The following is a 26,616-nucleotide window of genomic DNA, read 5'->3' as shown; positions in this document are numbered from 1 at the left end:
GAGTATTAAGCAGACTTGGAAATTGGAAAGAAAAGTTGCTGATGGCTTCAGTACACTTGGCATCCAAAAATATGTGTCCCTTGTCAGTAATCCTGCTGAAATAACCACACAGTACACTTTTATCAGAGCAATATCTGTTTCAGTCTAATGTGAAAACATGCATCAGTAGTGATGCTCCATCTGGGTAACTTTCATAGAAGTGCAAGAGCTCGTATCCTTTTTGATTAACTGCAGGTATCAGTATCAGGTACACAGGGCGATCTGTGACAACTGAAATTCAGAGGCAGTGATGCCCTCAAGAAGCTGCAGTATCTAAACTCTCTATATGTTTTGGATCTTAAAGCTGTTTATTTGGCATGTATACTGTCACCATCACTTGTTTCTAACAGTCTGTGAGTTTATTGTCTCTGAGTCCAAAGATAGCAAGTAAAGGAAGAAAATTTCTTTTAGTAAATAGTTTGATCTTGCTGAATTATGAATGGTGCAGTGCAGTGATGGTGTATCAGCCCCAGTTCTGCTTTTTGGCAGTTGGTTCAGTGAGTTCAGTCAGTGCTCCAGATGGCCATCCCTCAGTCTAGGATCATGTGGGTTTTTACACTCCACAACACTTCACGTCCAAACTGATTTGCCTCGTGCTTTCTCTTTGGCTGGGCAGCCTCATTCTCCCTGAGCTTTTCACTTCCTTCTAAGTGCAAGCCTGTCAGTCCCTGATACCTTATCATTGTCATATTTCAACAGCTAGTTTGACTGTCACTTTGCTAAGGAAGCAAAATGGGAATTTTTTTTTTTTTTTAATCTGAGGTGCAATTCCTCACTGACTTCTCTGGTGATATAGCCAGTTTAAGATGTGACAACCCGGCTTTCCACTCCTGTCACACTTCAAAAAAAGGTGCCAACAAGTTGTTTTCTTGGGCTATGAGACCAGTACAATGAAATGAGCTGAATTTAAAACAAAAACCTGGCATATATTTTCCCCCCTCGGATCATGTTTGTGATCCATTTTAAAAATTATCTTATGCCTGAAGAGAGAAGTTGGTTAACTGTGACCAAAAGAGAGGAGGCTAAGGATACTGATTTATTTATTAGACAGCAGTGCTAGAAGAGACTGAGATGAAGCTGAGCCTTGTGTAAACTTAAAAGATAGAACTCTGCCCTGATGAAAATTGATGGATGGGGCTGTTCTGTTGCCACAGTGCAAGGTTTCTTTAATTAATGTTTTGCTGCAAAACTAAAAGGTAAGAAGGAGAAGTTGCTTTTCTGGTGATTTTGGGGTGTTGGAGGGTTCTTTGTTGTGTATTTTGGAGTTTATCTTACCAAGTCCTCCAAGCTATAGCCAGGAAAGAAAAAATAACTAGGTGTGCTCTTGTCACTCTCTTACTACTCTTACTGATTTTATTGCTTTCTACAGCTACATGAAAGGAGGTTGTAACAATGCAGAGGTGAGTCTGCTCTCCCAAGTAACAAGAGACAGGACAAGGAAGTGGCCTCAACTTACACTAGGGGCAGTTTAGGCTGGGTATTATGAAAATCTTCTTAACAGAAAGAGTAGTCAAGCATTGGAACAGGTTACCCGGGGAAGTGATGGAGTTGTCATCCCTAAAGCTACTTAAAAGATGTATAGGTGTGGTGCTTAGTGACACGGTTTAGTGATGGACTTGGCAGTGTTAGGTTAACAGATGATCTTGATAGTCTTGTAGGTCTTTTCCAACCTAAATGATTCCAAGATTCTAAGGTAGGAAAGGGTCAATTTTGCAATTAATTGTCTTTTATGATGTTTGTCATAGTAAAGTGCTATCCAGGGGTCCTTCAGCTGCTGTTTGTTGCACATCAGCCATTCAGGTTGCTGTCTGGCTTTATTCTAACTTAGTAAAATAAAGCTCAGTTTAGTGAATGTTGATATAACCAGTTCTTTTGCTGGGTTTGGTTTAAGTGCTGGTGCAGGAGTCTCCCTAAGTAAGTGTTGTTCAAAATAATTCAGCTGTCTACACAAGAGGCAAGAACAGCTACCTTCAAAGGCACCACAGCCGTTTTAGAGTAGGTGTATGTACAGTCTGGTCCAGACAAAACAAATTACTTGTTGAGCATCAAAGAAGGGTATTGAAGCTGCCTGTCCTTTGCCCAGTCCAACACTGAAGAAAATCCTGGTTTTTTTAATAGAAATACAACCCTGTTCTTCAGTCCGATACCATTTAAAGCTAACAGAGAAGAGCAGAGACAGCTTCTTTTTCTCATTTTTCTTTTTTTTTTCTTTTTTGCCTCTTTTTTGACAACTGCTACTGACAACTAGTGTAGGCCTTCAGATAAAAAAAAGGTAGCATTCCAGGAGATTTTGTAAAACAAAATAAAAGAATAATTGCAATTAAATTTCTCTCAAGAGCCTTCAGATAAAAAAAAGGTAGCATTCCAGGAGATTTTGTAAAACAAAAAAAAAGAATAATTGCAATTAAATTTCTCTCTTAAATTTCTCTCAAGACTGTGCATGTGTTTTGCTTTTATTTAATGTGCAATTGTGTTCTAAAAGTGCTATGGAAAATTGTTGCTTTTTTATATAGAATAGCTTCTTGTACATGCTCAGAGTGGTATTTGTATGTTACGTGTCAAACAGTGCAGCCCTTTGAATAACATCAAGGTGATTGTTTGACAAGTTCCATCTGCCTAAAGCTATGGAAACAAGCTGAGAACAGGGGTGAAGACAATTGTCAATAAAGGGTGATGCACTAGGAGATAAAAAAGATATTCCAGTTTGAATTTTCAGAAATAACTTTTAGTGGAAAGAGTCTCACATTTTATAATCTGAATGTATTTGATCAGTATACATAAAGCTTCTCTACATGATGTGAACATTTGGTGTCAGAAGATAATGTTTATCAGAAGGAGTGTTTTGGTTCTTCGGTCAGGTAATTCCAGAGTGTTCAGGGAATTCCTTAATCTGGTTATATGATTATATCTGAGGGTACAGCATGGATTTTGAGGAACCCATTCAGCCATTCTGAGCCAGAACAAGAACCATTTCATAGTTTGTAGGGGAGCAGGGTTATTTTTACAAAGGTGTCCTGGTTTCATGGAAAATTAGCATTTATCTTACTTCTTTTGGGAGCTATGGAGAAGGCAGTAGCTGTTCTCCTTTAAAAGCGTTTTGTTTGTAGTAGGCAGTTTGGAATTTGGCTGAGTGATGAGGTTAACTTCTCAGATGTGTAACTTTTAAACAGATCTCCATTCATACACTTTAGAAGTTCATACAGAATGTAGTAATTTTCTGCTGATCAGTGATGGCAATTTTGAACACATTTTATTAAATTGGGTTGAACCACTCTGCATTCTTGAGAAAATATCAACAAAATTTTAGCTTCCAGTAGCAAACAGATATTCATGTATCTGTTCATTTGAATGGAAATTAACACCAATATGTAAAAATCTATAGCACAAACCAGTCCTGTCAACTAATACACTGAAATTGTAAAAGAACTATTGTGTAATTTGGTTATTTTGCTAATTTTTCTTCACTTTTTTTAGTGTGTTTGTCATTTTAAATATGTACATTTAATATAGCAATATGGCTATAGAATATTAATTAAGAATATTCAAACTGATAGCATTTTATCCCTGATTTTTCCAGCTAAGACATTTAGGAAATGATGAAGTACACATTGTCTGGTCAGAACATACTCGAGATTATAGAAGAGGAATCATTCCAACAGAATTTGGTGATGTTCTTATAGTTATCTATCCCATGAAAAACCATATGTTCAGTATCCAGATAATGAAAAAGCCTGAGGTAAGAGTTTGTTTTCTTTTATTTTTCCTTCATGTGTTTAACATGAACTGAGTTTTGTTTAGAATCTGAGGTTTTGATGTAATAGATTGATCCAACAAGGTAATGTCTTAAGCATGGACAGTTGCAGTGGTGGTAATGTCTGGTCAGAACATACTCGAGATTATAGAAGAGGAATCATTCCAACAGAATTTGGTGATGTTCTTATAGTTATCTATCCCATGAAAAACCATATGTTCAGTATCCAGATAATGAAAAAGCCTGAGGTAAGAGTTTGTTTTCTTTTGTGTTTCCTTCATGTGTTTAACATAAACTGAGTTTTGTTTAAAATCTGAGGTTTTGGTTAATAGATTGATCCAACAAGGTGATGTCATAAGCATGGACAGTTGCAGTGGTGGTAGGAGGGAAAAGGGAGAGCTCAGTGAGTACAGTGCATAGTAACTTGAAATTGTAGAGGCCTGATGCTGTAAGGTGTATCTGCTAACAACATAATCTGGCAACAAAGCTAGAATATTCTGCATAGTAATTTAAATATTACAGTAAACTTGTTGAACTTTTTTATCAAATTTGATAAGTATCCGAGGTAGTTGAATAATGGCCTATTCCAACTTCCTCCATCCGTGTCATATTCCCCTTTTTTCCTCTCAAACCTCTTTTTTACTTTCTTCTTATCTCCACACAAGAATCTGGAGATGATTCAGTAAAGCAAGGCCACTCAGCCCTTAGGCATAAGAGCCCACATTCTTTCTAATGACTGTTCCTCAAATGTCAGTGCTGGCCCTGTTCTTAAAGCAGTGGTTTAGGGTTCTGAACACTAAACTGACTAAGTAAAAGTAGTCATGAGTATTTGTACTACCTAACTTCTGTGTGTGATGTCACTTGCCATGAATTTCTATACTTTATGAAAATGATTATTACAAGCACTCATATTAATAAATGAGGTATGGCAGAAATAGGATTACCTCATTATGATGATTGCCTCTATCTATTGATAGGCATGAAATAATAGTCAGTCTTGTAACTGTTGGATTACTTATATTTTTAACTAATAGGCATATTTTAAATACAAATAGTTGTATTATTGGGAGCCTGCAGGCTAAGAAGGAAAACAAAAACTGCTGAAAACAGAGATTGTTGTTAGTCCAAAAAGAAGTCCTTGTATGTGAAAAAAGTGCCTTCCATCAGATTTCAGTATTCTCAAAACTACAGTAAATAACTAATGGCAAAGATAACACAGGGATTTAAAATTCTTTTGCAGCATTTGTTTCCTTTTAGCAGGAAGAATATTTAATGTACATTCTGCTTTCTTTGCTGAGCTGATGCACAAATTTTGCTGCTTTTCTCCTCTTTTATGTCAGCCGCTTCAGAACTTTATTCACATGTACAGGAAATGAAGATACTTAATACTGAATGTTTGTTTTGTTTTAATTGCAAAATGATGATGGATTAGGGAGATATGTAACACCAAAACATAAGATCTATCTGTTCTGTTCACCTTTTGGGAGCTAGCTGTACTAAATATTGAGTTTTTCTACTGATCTCACAAATAAGGTTTTACAGTTAGGCTCCAAAGAGGCGAAACTTTCACCACAGATTTCTTCTGTAAAGGGCTTACAGTGTTTTTATTCAGATAATGTGGAAAGGAACAAGAACAGAAGAAAAAAAATAGAAGGTAAAGGTCAATACACCAGTAACTGTATGACACTTTCACACTGGGTTGGTCTTTATAGAAATGTTAATAACTACAGCCATGATAAAAAATATGTTAGAATTTGAGTAATTACTTCTTTTGCTTCTTACCCTCTATAATATTATCATCTAGCCTATCAACCTCATAAACATTATATGCATGACTGTTCCTAGGATTTTTGCAGCAAATGTTGGAAATGATCTTTGATGAGACATTCAAATAGTTACTTAATTTTTTTTCAAATGCTGTGTTATCTGTTGCCAAGGATATCAAGCAGTTATATGGCTGTATATTTCCACAAGAGAAAAGGTCTGACTTGCAACACAATAACTGGTTTGATTATCTAGCAATGAGGAGGGAAAAAGACATATATTTGAGTGCTCTATTGTTAATGTTGATTGCTAATTGTTATAGCTATGATCTTGTCTTGCTTTATGTTGAACTTCTTAATTTTTTATTCAGGTTCCATTTTTTGGTCCACTCTTTGATGGTGCTATTGTGAATGGAAAAATTCTGCCTATTATGGTTCGTGCAACAGCTATAAATGCAAGCCGTGCATTGAAATCGTTAATCCCATTATACCAAAACTTGTATCCTTTCACTCAAATGGTTTCCAAGGCATATACATTCCCTTGCAGTTCTACAGCTGTGATATTCGTGGGTTTTTTTCTTTTTTTCAGATTAATATAGGGAATGTTGATTTTTTTAGTGGTGGTGTTGCCTTTAAGGAACTTAAACCCATAGAAGAGCATTCAGATGAAGACCAGCTTTTTAAATTAAATAAACTACGGACAAAGTGCTGAAAAATTGCCTATTTCTAATGTTTTGTAGCATGGACTTGTCATTTTTTGTTAACAAAATTATTTTCATAACCATTTTGTAAATAGTCTTTCTAAAATAGCAATATCATTATGTTAATAAGCTTTCTTTCCTTAATATCTTAAGTATTTATCCAGTATTAGTGTGACTTAGTGTTATTTTGTAGTTCCAAGAGTGTTGCTTTCCTTCAATCTGAAAAGTTTATGAAACTTCCATCATGCAGATTATGTTATTTAGCTCAGAAAGTTGATGTCAAAATCATGTTAGCATATTTGTAAATGTGTCAGAAAAAGCTGTCTCTTTTCTGGTTTTGTTGTTGGAACTGAAATTGTATGTTTTGGAGGAGCTGCTCTTGGAAGAACAGATTTATCAACTATAAATTAAAAAACATAAGGTAAGTCAGTCACGTGCCTTTTCCTTACTTTAGATTGAGTTCTGTTAGTTAAATCAACAAGTTAAAATCAACCTGTTGGTTAAATCATCAAGAAATTTCTGAATTCCATAAACTGAAAGATAAGTTTAAATTTTGATCCAAAAGATTTCTAAAAAAACTGTAACTACTAGTTCTTGTCATGTAATAGGTTGTTGCTAAAATACTATTTTTTCTGTGGCTGACTGTTAATAGTTGCAGAGTTTTGGATTAGATATGATGAAATGGATTTACAGATGAATGATGGATGTGTTTTATGTGATCACATTAAGTGATGTTTGTGCCATTTCTGTAGATGACACATGTTGATTCATTGTGTTTTCATGTTTGGAAAGGTCCGATCTTTCTGTCATTACTCAAGTAGCTTAGTCAAAGAATTTAAAATGTATTATCATTATCATCATCAACCATCAAAAGTGATGGTTTAGAGCATTATATTGATGTATAGCAATGAGCAATTGGAAAACAATTTGCTTTGAGATAGTAAACTTCCAGAACCAAAAAAACCCCACAGACTTGTGTGTTTAAGCATCACAGAATATGAAAGGTTTATTAAATTCCTTGGACATAGCTTGCCAGCTCAGTGTCTAGGAATTGGCCAGTTCCATGAAGCTGTGCACTGTATTTTTAATTCAGTTCTCCAAATTGTGCTTTTAATATGCATCAAAGCACAGCCTATCATTTATGACATAATGTGGCCTCCATTAAAATGCTGATAATATGTCCCCTGGTATGGTTAGCATGATAGGTGGAAGGCATTATGTGTATTTGATTTGAGCTAGCATTGGCTGGTGGGTTTCATGTTATCACTTGGTAAGCTTGTGGGGTACCAGTTGACTGGACACTGATATTAAATGATGGCTTTGTTAAGTCATCAGTGGAATTTTTTTTTCCATCTGGCTTGGAGTATCTTATGTTTACTGTTCGGTATAATATAATTTAAAAATTAAAATGGTGTTGTGGGAAGTTCTTTAAAACATGTTTGCCTGGTGTAAAATTAGAAAAAAACTCTACAAATTTTTCTGGCTTGAATTAGGCTCTGATGGAGTCAGTTGTGTCAGTAGAGAACAGCAAAAAATGCTAAATTTCAAATCGGGCCTAAGTCTCAGTGGCAGAAAAACCTCTTGATTAAAAATGTCATGGGCGTGGTCTTGGTGTTCAACCCATGGCCAGACTTGAGGTCAAGACGGAATTTCCCTCATACAAGAATGACTAAGAGTGGTGGATGTTTCCTGTAACATGGACGTGGTCTGTTATCTGGGAACATTTGAAAGTTGAATCTAATTATGTTCCTGTGATAGCAGGGAGTTGAAGATGTCAAGGACTGTCTTCATTGTCTCCTGCTTTTTTTCCTCTGGGATGTTTTAGCTATGGCTGCAGCAGTTCACTTCTGGCTTTTAAGTTTGTAGTGGACTAAAGGGTGCGGGGAACAGGCATATTTTATGGTCTGTAGTTAAATAGCTTTTCTGGAGACACTACCAGAATTAATGTCTCTTGTGAAAGACAGACAGGATTCAGTTATCAAGGTGGCCTTGCCTTGTGTTGGAATATTGCTGGAGCAAAGAAAAAGAGGGCTCAGAGTGGTGAAAACAATACATTTGAAGAGGGAAGAAAAAGGGAACAAAAGTGCTATTTTACAAAAGTACATGAAATGGAAAAGTGAATCTGATGATCAAGGATTTCCACAAGTCCAGGACCATAACTGTGTCAGTAAAAGAGTATCCTGAAGTGATGTTCTTGAAACTGATCTTCATTTACTTACTTATGAATCTCTAATACACTAAGCAGTGTTAGTTTATTAGGAATTTTGATGATGGTTAATAGATATCCAGTTGAATGTGGATGTCAAGGGCACAAGAGTACTTGAGACTTGTCAAAGAAAACAGATGTCAGGTACTGCATTTCTGTATTAGCCCTTCATTTTACAGTAGTAGACCAGCAGAAGTAGTTAATTTCAAAGCTATCACGAGTGTACGGATGTCTCTCTGCCTGCAGGTGTGTGCTTTCTTTTCTGGTACTGTATAATACTTGCTGGGCACTTTTTGACATAGTAGAGAGTTAATGATATATATGTAGGCCAGTGCTTATCCATTTTTGAAGAATGTTTATAATTGCATATTGTAGATCTTGAGGTGATGAATCACTGTAAGCTCTTAATTAAACTAAGACTGTGTCGATTTGCTTGAGTATAGGTTATAATTGCATATTGTAGATCTTGAGGTGATGAATCACTGTAAGCTCTTAATTAAACTGAGACTGTCGATTTGCTTGAGTATAGAATGGGAAAAAATTGGCACTGAGTTTGGCCCTCTGACTTCCAAGGAGATCTTATCTACCCTCTGAGACAGTGCATTTTCTAAGTGCAGACCTGACTGAAAAAATCAGCTGTCATTTGCAATCAGCAGGGATATTCAGTCCTCTTCACGTAACCTGATTGCAACTTTTTCCTTAATGCGCTGGTCTGTTAATCACAGTGTGCCAGTGGTAGTATGTGTGAATGCTATAATAATGGTTGCATGGATACCAGAAATTCTGGTCATCTCCCTCTTACACTTTTCTCCAACTTGGAGTATGCGTTGTAAGGTCTGAAGTAGCTTTCTGAGGCTGACATATTCTGTCAGTCATCTTCCTCGTGCTGACATTATTTTGACATTTCTGATAAGATACTTAGATAGCAAAACACTTCAAAGATTTTATTTGGTTAATGATTTGTAAAGGTTTTATCTGCTCTGTGGTTTTGTTCTTTGCTCAGAATACTATATGTTTCCATATAGTCATGTTCTAAGATTAAAAATCTATTACCTTTATCAGCAAACATTAGTCATGCATGGCAGGTGTCCTGCTTTTTTTGATTCTTGACACACTCATTGCTGCAGCTGTGTGACTTTTGCTATTTTGGGTGGAGTTTTTGCAGTGGTGTGTGGAATTTGCTTTAGTTTCTCCTCCAAGGATTCTCTGGTCCCCCAGTAATTTTTGGTAGCCTGGCTCTTTTGTATCAGTACCCACTCAGGAACAGGTGGTGTACATGCACACAGAAGCAGGTGACAATCACAAAATACTCATGGTGTCTTGCTAATGAAGCAGCAGTAACCCCCTCTCTGTCTCAGAGCTGATGTGCTTCTTCTCATTGCATTTGCCTTTGTCTTGAGAAATGCATACTTATCTCCTTATATGCTGGGAAAACTTCTAAAACTCGTAAATGCAGGTGTAATAATGGGGCTGAATGTTGAGAATAATCATTTTCACTATGATGTAGAATAAGAGGAACAATATTTAGGAATCGTTAAATACTCTTTATTTAGTGAATTGCATTGAAATTTTTGATATGAAGAGTTTTAGTCATAGCTCGTGTCTCAGACCAAGCACTTTGTCACATTCTGAATTCAGAATCAACCATGTGTGGAAAATGGATCAATACTAAGTATTTGGAAGAATAGCATTGTGGCTTCATATAAAATTTTATTTGAACTTCCTGAATAAACAGCAGATGTCAGCCAGATGCCAAGAGGTACACCTTGACATAGTAGGCACCTTCAGTGATCCAACTTTGCAATTATTGCAACAAAGCAGGACAAATACTAGAAACCTTGTGAGAGTGAAACTGCAATTGTGAAAAAAAATAGTGTCACTTTTTTCATTGTACACAAATTCTGGAGTGTTGACAATTATTGCAAAATTCAGATAGTGCAATTCAGACCTTCTCTGTCTTACATAGTATTCTCCTGTTATAGATGCTACTTAAGACACACAGTAAGAAGCTAAATCCTCTTTAACATCTTTTACATCTGAAATTTACAGATACTTTAGAATACCTGGAATGTGCATGACTGTTTTATCCTTAATCATCATAGCAATTTTCACTTCTTTCTAATAATCTGCAAAGTCTTTGACCTAGTGCCAAAAACTGGCATTTGTTTTTGGAGATTTTTTTTTTGGTCACATGTAACCAATTCATTTAAGTAGCAAGAAATAATGCTGCTTTAATTATTCCATCTAAAAAAATGTTATAGAGTAAATCTTAATCTGAATGACTGGATAAATTAATCTTTATTGTCAAAACTGAAATTTTGACATCCTCCTAACTTTCTTGCTATTGTGGGACCAATCCAAGTACCACTGTAGGTACTTTGATGTATTGTAGCTAATCTTTTGACAGTTGTCTTCTAGAGAAAGGGAAGGTATTAACCCCATATGGTGTCTGGCAAGACAGTAACTTATTTATGAATAAAGTATGTCTGTGAGTGGTTTGTTAAAGTTTGCCCTGTATTAGGGGCTGATCACTCAGAAAAAGCGTTTTTTTCTTGAGGTGATACTCAACTGCCCCAAGAAAGGGTTTTATTAGAACTGGTAATGTTGCTGTTTGTTGTTCCTGCTTGACCATCTCCTGCCTCAAGATAGAATTGCAGACCCTGGACAAGTGAAGCAAGTGTTTTTATTAATGACATAAAGTGAGCAAAGGGTATTCTTCTGACTTCTGGCTACATTTGTTTCACTTAATTCAGAATATTTATTGTATTTGAATTTTCAAACTGTAACTTGAAAAGATTTTGAAGATTTCTCACTTGTACAGAAACTTAAAAGTTAAAACTGGATAGCAGTGATTTTGGCAGTGCCAGTTTCCTTTTCTTCAGGAAGTTTTCTATCTTAAAGCTGCATGAGCATCTCCAAGGGAAGAAGTGAATAGAGTAGTACTGCATCAATGACAACTGTGTATCAAATGAGAGAGGCATAAGGGTTGCTTGCTCTCATAGTTTTGGTGCAGTGAAAGGAATAATGCATGAAATTACGATTGCTCTTCTAATATTTTCTGGTTTAAATTTTTTTTCATTTGCCATATGCCAAGAGTGTAGAAAGTTTGCTGTATTTCTGGCAATACATTTTTTATACAGGACATTTAATAAGATTTTAACACACCTGTTATTCTGTGGTTTTTTCCTCATCACAGGTGAGATGATACCAACATTAAAAATAATGCTTGGTACTCTTTTTTTTAAACTACTTTATATATTTTACACAAATAATTACAAATTTCTGAATTTCAGTGGATATTTATTCCATCCCTGATGACTACTGTTGTAGCCTTATCTGATAGGATTTCAAGTAAGAGACATGGAGGAGTTCATCGTATGACTCCTGCTGTTTTTTCCAGAAGAAAATACAGTTATTTCTGAAATCTATTTTACTGTTTAGCAGTGAAAATTGTTTTCCTAGTTCAAGCAAGACTCATAAGGTACAGAATATGATGTTTGGACTTTCCTGTACTTTGAATTGCTCTGGATGTTTTCCCAGATCCTAGTTCTGCTGACAACTTATTTGATATTTTAATAAGTATAAATGTGATTGATTGATTGATTGATTAATTAAATGCCTGCATACAATGATGTAACATGAAAAACTGAAGATTTCCAAAACTTGTAGAAGTATGTCATGGACTGTTCAGGTATTTTGGATTTAAGGAATCATGTATCAGTTTCTATGCACATTATAAGAAACATAAATATAAGAGGAAAGTCTTACATCTCTATATATCTGTAAAGAGGTAGGGGTCAGTGTGTGTGTGTCTCCTTGTAGGTATGCAATGACTGTAATAGCTATATCTTTACCTGTACTCTACTTTTCCTCTGAAGTAATACATCAAATTAATGTATTTTTCTGTGATTTCACAAGTATTTTTGAACAAAAAGAGATTGTTGTAAGTAAAATTGCTGGGAAAATACCAGAAAGATGTAATACCAGATTACTTGTATGGCCATGAATGGCGAAAGTGCTCAGAATGACAAACTAATGCCAAACTAAACTAATGCCAAAAAAACCAAAATGCACAGTACTTAAATAACTGCTGCATTTAAGAATTTTCATGTTCAAGATTAATGTTTTAATACGTTATACAGAAATGTAGTACAGTTTGAAATATCTTATGTGAAAGAATTGGCACAATGGCAATGCAGTGTAATAAAATAATCTAAAATAACTTCTGTATGAATAACATCATGTTGAAGTTTGCCCAATTAAAAAAAAAGGCTTAATGAAAAAAGAGCTAAGATTCCAAAGCATAAATTGTGCTATTTATGTCTGTTAAGTATGGTTTGAAATCCTGTCTTAGGGACATCTTGCCTAACTATATATCTCATGCTGCTCAGTAAATGAGAAGAGTATTGATTGGCATATGCTGCTTAAATCGATCACCTTGACAGCCAGAATTACAGTAATCTGTCAGTATTAATGACTATCTTTCAAGCCTTGATACCTCTCCTTTGCTTGTCTCATCTTGCCTCAGTTCTGTTTGAAGTGCATTTTCTTGAAACCTCTGGTTTTGTCAGGATAGGTACTTTTGTAGGGTTTTTTGTCCCCTGAGTCCAATTTATTGGCTTGATCATGCAATTAGAGTTAAAATGCAGCACCAGGGAGCAAAAGTAGGCAGTGTCCTGAGTAACAATTGGATCTCAGAGGTAGTGCAAGCCTGTTCTCAGCCATCATTTATTAGTTACCTGTTGAAAGAATAGGATTGTTTTGCAATGAATAATTCCAAAGCATCACTTTAAATGCCTTTGATTTTAGCCACTAGAGACAACTGATTGAGCCAACATTTGTGATAGGCTTTTAAACTCTTGCCTTAGTGTTTGTCATGTAGACACTTCAAATAACTGCTGGCAGAATACTTGCAGATGTGTGTACCAAGTTGCTGTGTTTGCTACATTTTCATGTAGTGAACATAATTTCACAAAATTTCACTTGGTTTTTATGTATTTTTAATGCGAGAAATAAGTTGAAGTGTGACATTGTATTGTTGATCACAATTCCTTGAGTGTGATCATCCAGACAATTCCTGATTCACCGGGTGGTCCCTCCATCACATCCACATCTCTCAAATTTAGGAATAAGGATATCAGTGTCAGTTGGTTTGCACAGATCCAAGTAGATGACATCAGTTACCCTTGGCTCATGTACCAATGTTGTAACACTGTTGTAGAAGGCCACCAAATTTGGGCTTGATTTGTCCTTAGGACAGCCGCATTGGCTGTCTCAAATCATCACCTTATTTCCCAATGTGTCTTAGTATGGTTCCCAGAAAAATCTCCTCCTTGACCTTTGCAGGCATGAAACTGCCTGGCCTGAAACACATGGTAAAAGGGTACAGTTTGAGCACACGGGTTTAATAGTGCTGTTGTTATCACAAGATATCTACAGCATATTTCAGTCAGCAGTACAGCTTTATTTATTAGCTACTCTTCCCTAATGAAATTCATGAGACTGTCTTGAAAGTGGTAAAAACACAAAATATCAAGTCAGCAAAACTGATTGACTGTAGTAATGTTGTTTTCTACTATTAATTGCACTTATAGAGACCTGAGTGCTCTGTTGATGTTGTAGACACTTATGGGGGAGGCTCAGATCTTTTTGTACTGTTTGGGAAAATATATTCTAGATTCTTTTACTTCTATATTCTTTCATAAATATAATTTACCCTTCTGAAGGAGAAATATTGGTTCTACTGATTTCTCAACAAAATATGGGTAGGCTTATGCTGGTGGCATTCTGTTTTAGGATAGAAGGAGGGCAGTGAGCTGTCCTGAAAAGCAGTGACCTGCTTTATCAGCCTCCTTATCAGCCTCTAGAACTTCTGAGTTTGGATATGTCAGTATAGATCCCTTGAGGGAAGGGAATTTTTCATGTTAGAACATATTTTTAAGGGAGGAAATTTTTGCATTTTAGCTGAAAGTTAGTAGTGGAATCACTCTTTCATTATTAAATGTGTTTTTACAGTCTATAAATCCCTTTTTAAAAATAAATTTTGAAGGGAGAAGGCTATGAGTCCTTAAATAGGAATGAAAAAGATAAACTAATTCAGTGCTACACAGAGTTGATTGCCATGTGTGTAACACAAAGTGACAGGTTTTTTGTTAATACCTACTTAACCTTATTAATTAATTAAACGTTTTGGGTAACAAAAGCCCTTTGTTAAAATGTTAAGACTCTTGCCCCCTTAAGGTGTTAAAATTCATATAGATTTATTTGATAGCTCTCAGGAGTCTGTGAATAAAAGCTTAGAAGATTAAACCATTTTTCCTGACATTCCTCAGATGTAAAGAAATAATTTTAAACAATTTAAGCCCTGGTTTTACATTGTAAAAAACAGCATGGTGTATAGGTTTAATCCTTTTCATAAATTCACCCTCATAACAGATAAGGGATATGCAAACAACTTGCAGGGTTTGTATTTTAAAACACTAAAATCCATGTATATATAAAAATAAGTATGTGGCATTCCATATGGTTGATTCTGATATTTAAAGTGGTGGAAAATGTGGGAGATGATTTATAACAACCAAAACTGGCAAAACCATAATGATTTTGAGACAGAGTGATGTTTTGCAGTAAGTTGAATAAGATGTTGGCAAACTGTTTCTGCATCATTCTGCATATGGTAATCAAAACAGTTGGGGCGTGCTTTCCAGTGCCAGCAGAAGGATTAGAAGATCTTAGGCACCAAAAAAAAAAAAATAGATTAATAGAAACTATAACATTGGTTGACTTCATCCTCCTACAGATCGGTACTTCAGTTACTGAAAAAGGGCTTGTATATAATACCTGGCAGTATGTGGAAATATCTAGCTGGAGATGGAATGCACTTCATGTAAAAATATTCACCAGGGTCAAAATTATAACAAAAATACTATAGTTTATTCTGTACGTGCCACGTAGTAGAAAAATGGAATAAGCTAACATAAAGCAAGGATTAAAAGTTAGTGTTACAGTAATTGGAGTTACCATATGGCAATCCGAAGGACGTGAGTCCTAATCGAAGCCTGGCCAATCAAATTAATCTCAATATACTTTCTAGACACTGAGAAAATAGTTTAATTGCCGATTAGCTGCAGCTGAATAAATCCATGGGTCACAAATACATCTATCTCCTTCTGAATGCTTCTCCTCCCAAACACAGAAGCATGCATGCTATTAGAAAATCGTTTAATTTCAGCTTGCTAAACCATAGTTACCATCCATCTGTTCATGCCAATTGTGGAAAAAGGTCAGTTTTCAGCAAAGCCATGCACTTCACAGAAGGTATGTGAAGTGAAATTTCACAGGGGACATGATGGATCCTGATTCCTAGTGATAAACCTTAAGGGCCAGCAGGCTTGGCATATGGTTCAGCATGATATGAAGGCTTGGGTTCCCTGGCTTCACTTCTTTGGCGTGGAACTGATAAAACCTGGCTCTTAAGTATTGTTTCACTGGACACCAATCATGGGCAGCAGGAACTGCCCACTTAACTCTCTGTGGGAAGGAAGCCCAGGCTGTGTTCACAATAGTACCATTGTAGTGCTGCAGACTGCTCTCAACAGCTTGACGGCATTAGGGAGGAGAGTGATTAGCTACTTTGCTAATTGCTGTTCAAAATGTAAAAAAAGGGAAATAACTGAAAATTCATATTTGTTTCCTTCATTTAAATAGAAGCCTGACTTTGAGGTTTTAAAATCATTCTTAAAATTGACTTAAGCCCTCCAAAGAGGCTTATAAGTAGATTATCTGCTACTGGTACTGCAGCAACCTAAGGTAAAGAGAAAACATTCTTATCAACTATAAAATTTTTAAAAGGTAGTTGTAAAGTTCATTAAAGTACAGATTAGAATTAAGGACAGAATTTCTCTTTAGAGAATTTGCCTATGTTACTAGTAGTATGGAATGGAAAATTAACACATACCTGTATGTGCAGTCTTTTTACTGGACAGTATTTCATAGTAATATAATTTTTACTTGTGTAATATTGCAGTTTGGAGTGATTTCTTCATGAAAATGCATTTACTGTCTTTCTCATCCCTTAATATGTCTACATATGCAGAGAAGGTATTTAAAGTAGAAATTTAAATACTTGAATGTGTGAAAACAGTGAGCTTAAGCATTCATGCTAATACCAGAGAGCAGAGAATTTGTTTTGCTTCTGTATTCTTTACACCTATCAGCCTTAATTACTTGAGTTAAAACTGATGTAATGCTGGATGTCAGAATGAGGATGAATCCCTCTCCCAGCATCAGGAGTTAGTTTATGGGGTTGCAGTTCCCCTCTGGCCTATAGTATTCCACATTTGTTGCAGTCATTGCTTCAGCCCAAACCTTAACATCTTTTGTTGGTATGTTTGGTACAACAGCTTTACTAAACTTCAGTGCCATGGCCGGTGGCCCTGTGCCTGTGCTGCTGCCTCCTGCAAACCCACAGCTGCCAGGTGACCGCAGGAGCAGCGCTCCGTCACTCCAGAGAGAGCCTAAAGCAGTGGCAGCTGTAATGGGCTTCAAAACAATTAGCACAACATGCCTTATGGATTCATTGATTCCCATCTTGGATACATTAGTAAGACAAATCCTTCCTGTAAGTTGAAGTGGGAATTCTGCCTGCAAATGGGTTTCAGCACTGTTTTCTTCACTGTTTTGTTTTCATGTCCATAGCCTGTTACTAAAACATGGATGAGTGTATGGATGAATGCAGTATTTTTAATCACTGTCATTATTCTTTTAACCACACAGGCAAAGTTATAGTACTGAGGTATTTATCCTTCCCATCCTGGTAGCCATTTGATCTGACTTTTTAACTTCATGCTAAAATGTAGTTCAGGGTTTGTAGAACCATCAATACACTATAAATGGTACCGAAACTGATACTTTGTGCTATACATTTGTATTAGTATGCTCCTGCTATATTTCAAACAGATAATTCATTGAATGCCCATTCTTCCTCTTACTGCAGAGTAGATTATATTTAAGTCAAGATTAATGGATAGATTCTGATGTTAAAACCCAGTCTCTGAGCCTTTCATTCCCTAGAGGCATATAGTGCATTAGTTTAAGCCAGTGCTGCTTATCATAGATGCTCTGACACTGTCTTAAATGACAGTTTACTGTACTTTGTAGCTGCTTACTCTGGTAATAAAATCACTATATTGTATTCTTGATAATTACAATATTAAATAGAAACTTAATTGGATTTCTGCACATTTAGATACAGATAGTTCTTAAGTAATTGTCCACTGTAAAATTTCTGATACTCATTTTTTTCTCATGCAGTGTGTTCTGTCAGAGTCTAAGCTTAATATGTAGCTCAGTCACCTTAGATGAAAAAGTGCTGAAAAGACATCTGCAGTGGGACTTTTTGGTGCAAATGAGTATCTTTTATCATACAGGTTTTCACTTGAACCTTTGTTGGTTTTTGAATCCTTCCATAAGATGTTTCTATTTGCCAAAGTCCTTAAAAGAAAGTAACTTCTGGGTTCTATGGAGCTGAAGAATTTGATAACCAGTCTTAATTCAGATATTTTTCCCCTTACTTTTGAAATTCTGAGAGGTCTGAGCATGATTTTTGTCATTTCTGCTGCCTAAGCAGATGAACAGAATTAGACTTAATTCAGTAAAGTATATTTTTCTATTCTTATCTTAAAAAGAATCCCAACTTTTTAATATAATTAGTTTTTATATCTTTTGTATTATAAAGAACCTATTGAAATTAAAATTTATTTTAAGTTCAGTTCACTTGCACTTTAATTCTACATATCTTTATAAGCCTTCTGTAAAGGACCTTGATGCAGAGTGGTTACATTTTTCATTTCATAATTGAGTGTTTTAAGTGGTTAAGCGTAGTCCAAATTTTATCCAATTCCAGCTTGTGTTAATGGTGCTCCACTCACACTGCCTTAGCACCTGTTATGGATTTTGAGTCATCTGGCAGCCCGTGGGACTTAGATAAAGAAGTACCAGGTGTCCTGCCTGTCTCTTAATTGAGACGCAACGTAAACAATATAGACTTGGCAATATGGTTCTAGAAATGGATTAAAGCCCAGCTTTGTCTGCACTGATGAATCACAGCTTTTTCTTCCTAGAAGATGTTATAAACCACTGATGAATTTAGTGGGCTGTAAGAATTTGTGGAACAGCATAAAAGTAAACAATGCATCAAGGATTTTCCTAGAAGGACAGTTTTGCAGAATGTTAAATGTGTTGAGTTTTTAAATGAAAATGTAAGCATCAGTTAGAATATCTTGCAGTAATTTAGAATTTTTGAAACTGCCCACACTGTAAAAATTAAGATTCTTACATAAATTCAGATAAAGTCAATGCCTTTCAATATGTAGTGTGTTGGTAAACTAGGCAGAAAACAATACCATTTACTTGGAAACACTCAATGGCTGCAACTTTATCTAGCCTACTTACCTTGCAGGACTTTTAGCCATATAACCATGGAGTAGATATAATGCAAATTATCTCCTTTAACTGCAAGATAAGTAATCTTAAATAAAAAATGTCCCCCAAATGGCAAAAATGCCTTTAACACTTAATAACATAATAACACTTAATTTATCACAGATTTATTTAACTGTTCAGTAGTATAAAAACTTAAAAGCAATTTCCCTTATATTTATTCAAAGGATGACTCAACTATGTTTTGGACACAAATTGCAATACTTGGAATGAAAGAATTAGTTTGTATAAATTTATCTATTATATGTACCCTTGTTTTCTTCGTGAAGAAACATACCTAAGAAATTGCCTGAAAAAGCCCTTTGCAGTTACAGCTTGAGTTGAAAAAGAATGTCATTAAATATATTGGATAATACATTTTAGGCTTGCTTAAATTCTACAGTCTTGTTCTGTTACTTGTTTTTCATATACATTCTCAGTTTATTAGTGAGATATCTATGTTAATTAGTAGATTGTATCATATACATTACTTACTAAAATTATTGATTTTGGATAATTAATAGAACCCCTTCTGCAGTTTTAAAATGTTTTCACCAAATGCAACATACTAGTTTACTTTTGAAATACCTTTTTCGTTTCTCTGAGGTTTATGTTGTATTTTTATGAGTAAGAAAATATATTGCTACATTTTATTGCAGAAGAGCTGTCTTGAAGAAATAGTTCAGCAGGGAAAAATCACCTTAAAAAATGTAATTTTTTTAATTCTTTCACCTCCTTAGTAGTATCAAGAATAGTAATGTTTTTCTTCTCTTTCACCTTAGTAACTTGTGTGAGGTATGAGGAGAATGAACTGAATTCTGCCTTATGAATCATTGGTGTTGTGGCTAAGCCCAGTTGTATGTGCAGAAGCTTCTTGCATTTACAGCTTAGCTCTGTAAACAGATGCACCTAGCTAAATATTTATTTGCCATTTTCAATATTGACAGTATTTAAGAAACACAAAAGAACGCAGGCTGACTTTGAGATATCAAGGTGACTTGAGTAAATAGAAGATGCAGCTGGAAGAAAAAAACCCTCTTTATTTGTATACTGTGCAAACTAGATGTGGAAATTACTGAAATGCAATAAATGGGGAACACCATGATACCACTTCTACAGAGTCACTTTTCAGAATATAAGAGAACTTTAACTATTCCTCTCAGTTGATACTGATCACCCACCTACATACAAAATGCTGCTACTTGCAGGGCTTCCAGCACTGGATCAATAGCAGCCCAACTTACATCCTTAACTCTAAGAGCCAACAAAGACTACAAATTGCTGTGACTCAGTATGAGTTCAGCTGCTTTGACAACCACTGCACAGTCTCTTCTTTTAGAGTGAGATTTCCCAGAAAAAAAATTCCATTTCTGTGATGTGTGGGGGTTTTGTCTCATCTTCCTGTAGAAGTCAAATTCTGCTGGGACTAAGTTTTCCTTTCAGCTTAAAACCTTGATCCTAACCTGTATCTTTATAGGGGAGGCTGTTCTCCTTTCACACTTTGATGTAAGGATGATGTAAGGAATTGAAACTTACTAGGAAAAATGTGCCAAATAAAATCAATTCTTTCATAATTTTAAGTATCTCAAACTGTAGTAATTAATTTTGTAGGGTTTGGCCTTTTTTTAGGCCAGAGAGTAAAGAACTTAAAATCTCCTACCAACATATGCTCTTCACTGTTTCTTTTTTTTAACTTTGGTCCCTAATATCCTAGGAGCATATTTCTGTGTTGGCCATACTACAGATTTGGGGGGTTTTCCTATAAAAAATGATTTGTGCTTCTGAATTTGCTGAGGGGGGGAAATGTAATAAACAAAAGAGTTCCCTCTTATATGGCTTTTCTTAAAATATTGTTAATCTCTTTTATGTAAATTGTGTATGTATGCAATTAAAAACCTCTTGCAAGTGTCCATTTATCCTACAAGAAAGTATCTCTGGGCATAGGATTTTCATTTTCCAGGTGAGGATGGAGCAGTTCAGTTTCTGCTTGTCTTAAATTATTTTCCCAATGCCTGGCAAACAAAGTCATACTCTCCACAATCATATCAATATATATTGACTTCTTAGATGATTTTGCTAACAGTTGGAACTGCCAGGGATGCAGCTGTACATGTATTTCTAAGAGGAGTTTGTAATTTAACCTGAAAAAAAATCCATCTTGCTATTTGGAAATGTATGTTCTAGCTTTTTTCCTAAGAGGTATTTCAAGGCAATCATTAAAACCCAGCTCTGGAACCAAAGCACCTACATACCAGTATGCAGTTATATTATGTTATGTTGCACATGTATGCTGCACGTATATCCAAATACACAAGTATGAGGAGGGAAGATTGATGAATAAAGCTTTCATAAAAGTGTCTTACTTCAACACTGCTGAATTTTTTCTTTGTTTCATAAAATGAGATTTCTTCTTAATCACAGGAAACATACATGCTCATCTATATAGTCTAATCATTATGGTACTTTCTTGGGAGAGGAGAGTCCCTGGATTCCAGTCCATGCTCAGGAAACAAATGTTTTTTGGAGCAGGCAGTAGAATTTCTTCTCCAGCCCATTTGAGAATTTAACACTTAGTTGTTCTGGTAATAGATATATTACATAGTTGTGAAGTGCTGTATCCTTAAATAAACTCTTGGGAATCTTACTCCATGCTTAAACTATTTTTTTCTTCATTTTTTCCAGCTTCAAGTTAAGGTCATTTTAGGATTGGTATTCCGTCAATGACTGTATCAGTAATCATGCATCCACTCCTTAACTAAAAGATACTAGATAGATTTATTGTAATGCATTTTAGCCAGCTGTAAAACTGAGAAGTGTGAAGAAGAATGGAAAGAAAATATTTAGCTAGAATGACACAGTAAATTGTAAAAAATCAATAATCATAACAAAGGGAGAGTTTTGGGGGGGAATTCTTTGTGGACACTTGTGAAGACCTGATGCTACATGTAAGCCACACAGAAGTACAAACGTGCCTTTCAAAAAAGGTCAAGATTAGTGAGAGTGACTGCATTAACTGACTGGAGGTGAGTGGTTTTGGTAAAATGGATGGAATAGGTATGGACTATAAAGTTCAAATTAGTAGCCTACATTTGCACTAGGGAGTGGCAGACTGATGGCAGTGTCTGAGAGAATGCACCATCTAAGTAGTATATCCAGAAAGTGGATTCTGCAGGGCTCTGAGTAGATTATAAAAGGATTAAAAATGCATTTATTTAGGCCAGAGAAAAGGATATGGCAGTAACTGAGATGTGAGGTAAGAGCCTAGGTAATTTGTTCAGATAGATGGCTAAAAAAAGTTTTAGCTTAGATTATGCATAAAGAGTCTGCAAGATGTAGATGTATTTGCCATAGGAATCTAAAGCTTGGAAGTGATACAATCAACAGAGATGGAGAGCTATTAGATGAAGACATGAAATTATGTTTTTGAGAAAGATTGGGCATAAGTAGGTGATCTGACAGCCAGGCTTTCAGTGCTTGTTCCCAAGTGCAAATCAACAGGTCTAATAATGGAAAGTACAGTGCTTTCGAATGATAGATCTTTTCAGATAATTATTAATAGAAATAATTACAGATTTAGAGAATAAGTAAAATGGAACCTAATGTAAATGAAATATTGGCTGGAGTGACTACAACCTGAGTGATCTATAAAGATATTCCTAATTTTCTTCTGGTACTGATTCTATTTTTCAGAACTGGTTCTTCTGAAAAAGTATATTGAAGTAATTAGATTTTTTTTGTTGTGCTTTTTGCTGTTATGCATCTACAAGTTTTTACATTTGGACGAATGTCGGCATAATTAATGTATATCATTGAAGTAATTAGATTTTTTTTGTTGTGCTTTTTGCTGTTATGCATCTACAAGTTTTTAGCTGACACATTTGGGCGAATGTCGGCATAATTAATGTATATGGTTCATTTTTATTCATTCTGTTTTGTTCCAGTTAGCACCTTCTTCAGAAGCAAACAGCTCACAATGCTGTTGTTTAAGTGTTTTGTCACTCTCTGTGCCAGTCTTTCTCCATTGGTTTGTCTGTGCATCCTTCCCATTCCATCTTAATTGCTGATGCCAGTGGCAACATCCACTCCAAGTAAGAATACAGCTTGCATTGCCCTATTATTAGTAGCCATTGAGTTTGTATGTGCCACTCAATCTGTAAGTGCTAATAAGTCTTTCCTAGAGAGCAGTGTTTTAAAGAAATAAATGTCTAGCCTATTAGAAGTAATGTAGAAATTAGCTACCATGGGTTTATGGTCACTCTTGCAGACAGTTGCATTCAAATACAGTGTAGAACTAGATTATCTTGGCCACAAAAGCAAATAGAATTTGAGTTTCAAAATTACTAGGATGTTCTCAAAATATAAATGACTAGAAGATAAAAGTGTCTCATCTATGCAGTCTCTAATAGAGAAACAGAGTTCTTCTGAGGAGAGACTGTGATTTCTTAGTGTGGAGTAGAGCAAGCTTTGGATTTGGCGTTTGCCTAAGATTTTTTTTTTTGTTGTTTTTAAGGTGGGTTATATTTTTAACAAGCTGAAGATGGTTTTGTGGATTGTTATTTTTAAGGTGGGTTATATTTTTAACAAGCTGAAGATGGTTTTGTGGATTGTGGATTTTGTGGATAAGCAGCAACCCAGCTAGCTGAATTACTTTTCTATTTCTGTACCAAATGTGCATTTGAATTAGACTTGTAGAACTGATATAAGCATATCCTCTTCACTGTGTAACAAAAATATTATTATTGTCCTCGATCAGCATCTATCTCAAGACTTCTGTATTTGGTTAGGAGATTGTACCAAGATTAGAGAAAAAGAATGTCTTTGTCATGTTCAAAGCAGTAACTTTCCTTCATTTTGCCTTATTTGTGTATAAGCTTTGGATATAATTGGATAAACTAAAAGGTTTCCTTTAGAGACCTCTGAAAGTAGAGCATTTTAAAAGCAAGTAGGTGTCTCTACCCTACTTTTTCATGAAACATTTTACCCATTCAAGCAGACTTTCAAAAACAGCTTGTTTTGATAGCAGCCTGCTCTCCTGTGGGCCTTCAGCCTTTGCTTCCTGGCAGCACCTTTGGTGCGAAAAGAGAGTGATCAATTGGGAGACTATCAGTGCCAGCATGCATAGAGTGATAAGTTAACACACCACTGGGAATTTCTAGGGCCCACCAAGATACTTCACTTCTAATGTGCTAACAAGCTCATTTTTCTACCTCTTGCCTCTTCAGTTATTTTTTTTTTCTCAGAAGAGCTTAGAAGTTGAGTGCATCAGGCATAATGAAAAGCTCTGTAGGAGGGAGAAGCAATAACCCCATTTTTCCCTTTTCAGCCAAATAGAAAATTAGTTTCTGGTAATACACAAAGGCCAGTATTTTTTGTGCAAGGGGCACTGCTGTGAATCAAAGGACTCTATTAACTGCAGAAAATTCAGCAGCTGTGAATCTCCCCCAATGAAAAAAAAGTGCTTTTCAACAAGTTGTGAGATACGTAGTATTATTTAGACTTCAACCATCAGTTTCATCCTCTACCACTTATACATAGCCTCTTAAAAACTGTGCTATATTACTGTCCTCTGTTCAGGCTCAATACTGTGTTTATCCCCCAACCTAAGAATCCTTACAATGGGAGATTTTTTTTTTCTCTTGTCCCAGTGCTTCTATTTTAGCTTCTCCAAACTGAGGCTTCTGCTGTGGTTCAGCTGTCTCTGGATTCAGAATGAATTCAGAGTACAGATTTTGGAGGGAAAACTGTTTCCCAGTTTCACTATGTAACCAAGTTATGGTGTAAGGAGATATTATAGAAATAATTTTATTCACTGAAACTTGTTTCTAGATAATATATCCTCTATATTTTTTCATATTTAGACAGATTGTAAAATCTGCAGTAAATATTTTACAGAAAAATTGGCAAAAATGTGTAGGAAAAGTTCTGTAATTGTAGAAATATAGTTTTGTAAGATAATATAAAGATTATTGTTTCATTGGGTGTTGGGAATTTTATTGCTTATCATAACTTAAAATAGTATCATTATATTAAATGTTATCACTAGTAATTAAAAATGCTTATCACATGTAATACAGTTTTTATGTTCGGATTGATAAAAAATATGTGCAATGTGAGCATTATCTCCATTTCACAGCTGCTGAAATTAAGTCAGAAAGATAGTTTCCTCACTGATTCCCCCAAAAAGACCAGCAGACCTGAAATAAGACCCCAGAATTTTAAAGAAACCTATTTTGAGTGCATTCCTCCACAGCATGCTGATTTGTTTGGGCTATTTTTTTGGAAAACAGAACTATGTAAGGAGAAAATTATGTCACTATCTGCAAATAAAATATGAGAAAAAGTAGGTACAAGTGTAAATCTCAGGGAAAATTTCTGATCATTCTGTGTTTGTGTAAGATAGCTGGAGAAGGTTTCCCTCATTTAGTATACTGAGTCCAGCTGGAGGACTGAAAGTTGTGTGAGAAAAGGTTAACTGATTTCTCAGTTCAGCAACTATACAACATGAAGTCAGCATGGTGGTTTTTCTTGATAATTGTATGTTGCTGCCTGCTGCTCTACATTTTGACAGCCATTTCCATAGTTGCTTTCATGAACAGCAGAAATATTCTCTCTTTTTCTCGCTCTCTCTGTGCTTACAGCACAATCGGGCCTGCTGGAACAAGAAGCGTGGAGAGGGTTCTTCAAAAACAACAACACTTCAAGATACCAGTCCCTTGTCAGTAATATTGGAGGGGGAGAACACAGGAAAAAATAAGAAGTACAGTATTTTACTATCAGTGCCCTGCCAACACCTTCTTAACCAGTATTTAAGGGTCCTGTGGATTCTTTACAGATATTCTTGCTTGTTTTAATGACATATTTGAGAAGGTGTTTTTCCCAATACTGAAAATTCACTATATTTGTCTTAAATGTGTGTGTGTTTAGGGATTATGAAAGCAGTTTATTATGGAAAAGTGCAAAGTAATTTGTCTTGTTAATGCTAAGGTATGTTTCATGCTACATCTCCTGAAAATTGAAATGTTTTCGTATTTAATTGTGACTGGAATACAGGCAAATTAGTTATTTAAGAGAGTACTTAAGTTGTTGTTATTTGTAAACAATTTCAGGAAGTTCTGCATCAGACATTAAAAGAATACAGTTGAACCATAAGGTTTACATTAATCATGTGTATCTTATACTTTATATTTTGTCAATGCATCAGATAATATCACAGTCATATAAAGAATTAAAAATAAGTGTGTACACTGAAATATGTTGCATGTATTTAACAAAAACAAGAATTCTGAATTACTAGGCAATGATATTTAGCAGTTACAGTAGATGATATAAATTCATCCTTAATTCTTGGCTAACTCAGTTATGAGGAGAGAGCACGATACCTTCAAACAATTGTTCAACATCATCTAGAGCCTACAACATTTGAAGATTTTGCTGCTCAGGTTTTCTGCCCAGCACCTTATCACCATTTGCCCTCAGAGACGGGTAAGAAGTAACAAACAGTTCTTATAAAATCTTAAACTTCAAATGCAGTATCCTTACTTATAAAGACTAAAAATTTAGACCTTTGCACATCATGAAGAGTTACCATTAATTGGGAAGAACATACATGCTTGAGAACATGGGCAAGCATTAAAGTAGACTTTAAATCTTCATTCTGTTTTCTGGCATCATGAGCCA

At 35.4% G+C, this 26,616-nt stretch overlaps 1 protein-coding gene across 5 annotated transcripts in view; it reads left to right on the top strand.

The window, feature by feature from the left end:
• RALGAPA1 (Ral GTPase activating protein catalytic subunit alpha 1) overlaps nucleotides 1-26,616 on the top strand; it is a 129,222-nt gene that overhangs the window by 91,532 nt on the left and 11,074 nt on the right. For 4 of the 5 annotated variants that reach the window (XM_039704786.1, XM_039704785.1, XM_039704790.1 and 1 more), the window contains 3 exons: nucleotides 3,617-3,775; nucleotides 5,925-6,052; nucleotides 26,297-26,421. In XM_039704786.1, coding sequence (XP_039560720.1) covers nucleotides 3,617-3,775; nucleotides 5,925-6,052; nucleotides 26,297-26,421 — 412 coding nt within the window. Of the gene's footprint in view, nucleotides 1-3,614; nucleotides 3,776-5,924; nucleotides 6,053-26,296; nucleotides 26,422-26,616 lie in introns of those variants that run through there. The other variant, XM_039704784.1, reaches the window with a different exon arrangement.

The sequence above is a fragment of the Passer montanus genome, unplaced genomic scaffold, assembly GCF_014805655.1.
Source record: "Passer montanus isolate IOZ18808 unplaced genomic scaffold, ASM1480565v1 scaffold18, whole genome shotgun sequence".
NCBI lineage: Eukaryota > Metazoa > Chordata > Aves > Passeriformes > Passeridae > Passer > Passer montanus.
This window is presented reverse-complemented; position numbering and strand designations above follow the sequence as displayed.